A 6000-nucleotide genomic window follows, 5' to 3' on the forward strand; every position below is an offset into this window, starting at 1 on the left:
GACTAAAGATTTGCTGACTCGTATTTGTTCTATACCATGTATATAGAGAATATATATAGAGAATGTATATAGAGAATGTTCTTGTTCCATTGAAGTAAATCAAGGTATTCAGCAAAGGTTCAAGCCTTCCTGTGATGTGTGCTGAAGTCCTACGCATGTCCAATAGATGGATTATTCCACAGGGCTGCAGACAGAGCAAGAAAATCTATAATTTGTGGAACTGGAATAGGAATTTGATAATGTGCAGCCAATACCTGGGGACAAAATAGAGTTGCTGGTTCTGAAGTGGGAGTGGGAGTGGTGGTGGTGTAATGGTGGGGGGATTGGTCTGGGGTGGTGGCTAGTAGCTTTGTTGGATCTCCTTTATTACCGAATACCCGTGAGCATTGGACTATGGGAAGATGCAGTTCACCACTACGTTGCCTCTGGAACCATGTGTGCACTGTGGCCTCAAGTGAACGTGTACTCCTACCCAGGCTTAGAGCCACTCAGGGAAGCAGAACTATGATGGGACCTTTGGGGCAATCAATTCCATGGGTCTCATACCTGGGTCTTATAGGCATGAGCCTTGGGAAGTTGCAGTTCACCACTACATTGTCTCTGAAACCATGCGTGTACTGAGGCTTCAAGTGAAAGTGTACTCCTACCCAGGCTTACAGCCACTCCGGGAAGCAGAACTGTGATGGAACCTTTGGGGCAATCAATCCCATGGATCTCATACCTGGGTCTTATAGGAATGAGCCTTGGGAAGATGCAGTTCACCACTACATTGTCTCTGAAACCATGCATGCACTGAGGCTTCAAGTGAAAGTGTACTCCTACTCAGGCTTAGAGCCACTGAGGGAAGCATAACTATGATGGGACCTTTTAGGTCAATCAATTCCATGGGTCTCATACCTGGGTCTTATAGGCATGAGCCTATGGGAAGATGCAGTTCACCACCACATTGTCTCTGAAACCATGTGTGTACTGAGGCTTCAAGTGAAATTGTACTCCTACTCAGGCTTAGAGCCATTTGGGGATGCATAATTATGATGGGACCTTTGGGGCAATCAATATCATGGGTCTCATACCAGGGTCTTTATAGGCATGAGCCTTGGGAAGATGCAGTTCACCACTATGTTGCCTCTGGAACCGTGTGTGTACCGAGGCCTCAAATGAACGTGTACTCCTACCCAGGCTTAGAGCCACTCAGGGAAGTAGAACTATGATGGGACCTTTGGGGCAATCAATCCCATGGGTCTCATATCTGGGTCTTATAGGCATGAACCTATGGAAAGATGCAGTTCACCACTACGTGCCTCTGGAACCGTGTGTGTGCTGAGGCCTCAAGTGAACGTGTACTCCTACCCAGGCTTAGAGCCACTCAGGGAAGTAGAACCATGTTGGGGCTTTTGACGGCAATCAATCCCATGGATCTCATCCCTAAAAAGCTACAGGCCTCCAGAACCAGAGAACTGACTTAACAACTCCAGTTTTTGGGAAGCGTTGTTGGACTCCCTCCTACATGCTGTTTGCTTGTGGTATCATTAGATTTTATATGGTATTGCGCTCTTCCAAGAATCATGATGATGTTTTATAAGGTGCTTGCCATGTAATTTATAGTATGGGGCTAAAGTTTTTTTTTTTTTTTAAAGAGACAAATAACTTAATTGACTAATGAAATATCTGGCTTAACTTCTATTATCTGAGACCTTTATTTGTCTCATAGGACCCTTCAAGCTTCGGCTCAATGCTGGAACTGTCATGGAGGGGATCCAAGCCAATAGATCTTGGAAATGGTCATACTCGGACATTCTTGCGGGATGGAGACACTGTTATTATAACAGGTACTGGAGTGTATGTTTGCATGAAAAGAGCTCTATGATCCTCAGGCAGCAAACTAGAGATGGAAACTACAATGGGCAGATTAGAAGGATACCTGAATTTTAATACATTCTAGTGAGATTTAGCAAGCAATCACATACTCTTGCTGCAGATAAAGAGTTATTAGTGGACTGCTGTTTCGTATGATTTGGGAGTGACTTTAATCCTACACAGTTTGTATCATGTATATAATCATCCTGTTAACCTGTCTTTATGGCTATGATCCACAAACCACCATCACCCTATCCAAGGAAAGTGTTTCCAAAGTGGTACTAAATGCATTCCTGCACTAGGCGCTAGGAGCCAGGTTTAGGCTTGTTTGTAAATGATAGATTTTCTTCCCCAAACACTTTCTGAGACCTTCCTCCATACATCACAGAGACCTTCCTCCATACATCACTTGGACTATCCTCCATATATCACTGAGACCGTCCCTCAAATATCACTGAACCTTCCCCAATATATCACAGAGACCTTCCTCCATACATCACTGATAGCTTCCTCCATACATCAGAGACCTTCCTCTATACATCAAAGTGACCTTCCTCCATATATCACTGGGACTTTCCTCCATACATGTTTGAGACCTTCCTATATTTGTCACTAATGGCATCCTCCATACATCAGAGACTTTCCTCCATACATCACTGAGACCTTCCTCCATACATCACTGAGACCTTCCTCCATACATCACTGATAGCTTCCTCCGTGCATCACAGAGACCGTCCTTCATACATCACTGATGGCTTCCTCCATACATCACAGAGACCTTCCTCCATACATCACAGAGACCTTCCTCCATACATCACAGAGACCTTCCTCCATACATCACAGAGACCTTCCTCCATACATCACTGAGACCTTCCTCAATACATCACAGAGACCTTCCTCCATACATCACAGAGACCTTCCTCCATACATCAGAGACCTTCCTCCATACATCACAGAGACCTTCCTCCATACATCACAGAGACCTTCCTCCATACATCACAGAGACCTTCCTCCATACATCACAGAGACCTTCCTCCATACATCACTGATAGCTTCCTCCGTGCATCACAGAGACCGTCCTTCATACATCACTGATGGCTTCCTCCATACATCACAGAGACCTTCCTCCATACATCACAGAGACCTTCCTCCATACATCACAGAGACCTTCCTCCATACATCACTGAGACCTTCCTCAATACATCACAGAGACCTTCCTCCATACATCACAGAGACCTTCCTCCATACATCAGAGACCTTCCTCCATACATCACAGAGACCTTCCTCCATACATCACAGAGACCTTCCTCCATACATCAGAGACCTTCCTCCATACATCACAGAGACCTTCCTCCATACATCACAGAGACCTTCCTCCATACATCACAGAGACCTTCCTCCATACATCACTGATAGCTTCCTCCGTGCATCACAGAGACCGTCCTTCATACATCACTGATGGCTTCCTCCATACATCACAGAGACCTTCCTCCATACATCACAGAGACCTTCCTCCATACATCACAGAGACCTTCCTCCATACATCACAGAGACCTTCCTCCATACATCACTGAGACCTTCCTCAATACATCACAGAGACCTTCCTCCATACATCACAGAGACCTTCCTCCATACATCAGAGACCTTCCTCCATACATCACAGAGACCTTCCTCCATACATCACAGAGACCTTCCTCCATACATCAGAGACCTTCCTCCATACATCACAGAGACCTTCCTCCATACATCACAGAGACCTTCCTCCATACATCACTGATAGCTTCCTCCGTGCATCACAGAGACCGTCCTTCATACATCACTGATGGCTTCCTCCATACATCACAGAGACCTTCCTCCATACATCACAGAGACCTTCCTCCATACATCACAGAGACCTTCCTCCATACATCACTGAGACCTTCCTCAATACATCACAGAGACCTTCCTCCATACATCACAGAGACCTTCCTCCATACATCAGAGACCTTCCTCCATACATCACAGAGACCTTCCTCCATACATCACAGAGACCTTCCTCCATACATCAGAGACCTTCCTCCATACATCACAGAGACCTTCCTCCATACATCACAGAGACCTTCCTCCATACATCACAGAGACCTTCCTCCATACATCACAGAGACCTTCCTCCATACATCACTGATAGCTTCCTCCGTGCATCACAGAGACCGTCCTTCATACATCACTGATGGCTTCCTCCATACATCACAGAGACCTTCCTCCATACATCACAGAGACCTTCCTCCATACATCACAGAGACCTTCCTCCATACATCACTGAGACCTTCCTCCATACATCACAGAGACCTTCCTCCATACATCACAGAGACCTTCCTCCATACATCAGAGACCTTCCTCCATACATCACAGAGACCTTCCTCCATACATCACAGAGACCTTCCTCCATACATCAGAGACCTTCCTCCATACATCACAGAGACCTTCCTCCATACATCACAGAGACCTTCCTCCATACATCACAGAGACCTTCCTCCATACATCACAGAGACCTTCCTCCATACATCACTGAGACCTTCCTCAATACATCACTGAGACCTTCCTCCATACATCACAGAGACCTTCCTCCATACATCAGAGACCTTCCTCCATACATCACTGAGACCTTCCTCGATACATCACAGAGACCTTCCTCCATACATCACAGAGACCTTCCTCCATACATCACAGAGACCTTCCTCCATACATCACAGAGACCTTCCTCCATACATCACAGAGACCTTCCTCCATACATCACAGAGACCTTCCTCCATACATCACTGAGACCTTCCTCCATACATCACTGAGACCTTTCTCCATACATCACAGAGACCTTCCTCCATACATCACTGAGACCTTTCTCCATACATCAGAGACCTTCCTCCCCTCCATACATCAGAGACCTTCCTTCATACATCAGAGACCTTCCTTCATACATCAGAGACCTTCCTCCATACATCACAGAGACCTTCCTCCATACATCACTGAGACCTTCCTCCATACATCACAGAGACTTCTCCATACATCATATTGTTTCTCTAATAACTAAATTTGTTTTTATTATTGTAGTTAATATCTTTTGAAAACCTTATTTAAATCTTGTTTCATTCCTACAGGTTACTGCCAAGGAGAAAGCTATCGAGTTGGATTTGGAGCTTGCTCAGGAACAATTCACCCAGCTGTATAAATGTTGTTTTTCTAGATGCTGACAAATTATATAAATGAAAATGCAGTAATATGCAGTTAAAGTGGACCGTGCACAACAATGCAATGCTCACCTATTTCCTACATCCCACGCCCTGAGCAATATCATTTGCACAGCCCCTGTAATGTGTCCCATATACTTATTTCCTATGATTTTCATCTCCATCTAGTGGCCATGATGGGGTACTTTTCTTATTATAGTACTTTGGGAAAATACGTCATTATGGCCACTAGATGGAGCTGACGATCTTAGGAAATAAACATTATGGTCATTCAAGAAAGGCTGTGTTATTGCTTGAGGGAATTTTTTTTTTAATCAATGCCTTTCTATGGAGTGTATTGAAGGGAGCAGATAATGGATCCATTCCAAATGCCAATAAAACACCACTCTGTGAGATATCATAACTTTCCATAGTTGGATGTGCATTTCTCGAGGATAAATAACCATTCCAAACCAATGCAATGCTTTTTTTTGTGACTTTTTGACGTTTTGATGTTTTCTAATGAGCTTAAATATTCCCCAGTGTATTTTCCATAATAATGGAACAAAAACATGTGAGGTTAGATAGATAAAGTTGAACACCAACCTGGCCCAATGTAAGTATGTACTGTATATCTCATACCTGAGGAGTTGCTGGGGAAGCAGTCAATCACTGTAGTGGTGGGTGCTGCTACAGTGATAGCTGTGATCTTCCAAGTCCTGTGTGAGTGGCTTCCCTTCTGACTGCTAACCGCAGGGGCACTGCCTGCTCAGCACTGCTGCCATTCACAAAATGTCTTTTTTTTTAATGAATACAAGGTGTTCTCTGACTGGACGAGGCGAAAAGGAGGGGCGGTGATCTCACAGTCTCCTCCTCATCCAGTCAGAGAACACCTTGTATTCATAGAAAAGAATACAAGATGTTCTGTAAGTGGTGGCAG

The 6000-nt window shown here is 44.6% G+C and overlaps 1 protein-coding gene across 1 annotated transcript in view; it reads left to right on the top strand.

The window, feature by feature from the left end:
* LOC149428555 (fumarylacetoacetase-like) overlaps nt 1-5537 on the top strand; it is a gene marked incomplete at its 5' end in the record, with an annotated part of 46407 nt that extends 40870 nt beyond the window's left edge. The window contains 2 exons of the mRNA XM_089667268.1: nt 1712-1829; nt 4992-5537. Of these exons, the coding sequence (XP_089523394.1) occupies nt 1712-1829; nt 4992-5062 (189 nt within the window). The remainder of the gene's footprint in view (nt 1-1711; nt 1830-4991) is intronic.
* Nucleotides 5538-6000: the final 463 nt, after the last annotated feature.

Source organism: Staurois parvus, unplaced genomic scaffold (assembly GCF_062004578.1).
Source record: "Staurois parvus isolate SC_StPar_1 unplaced genomic scaffold, SC_StPar_1.0 ptg003139l, whole genome shotgun sequence".
NCBI lineage: Eukaryota > Metazoa > Chordata > Amphibia > Anura > Ranidae > Staurois > Staurois parvus.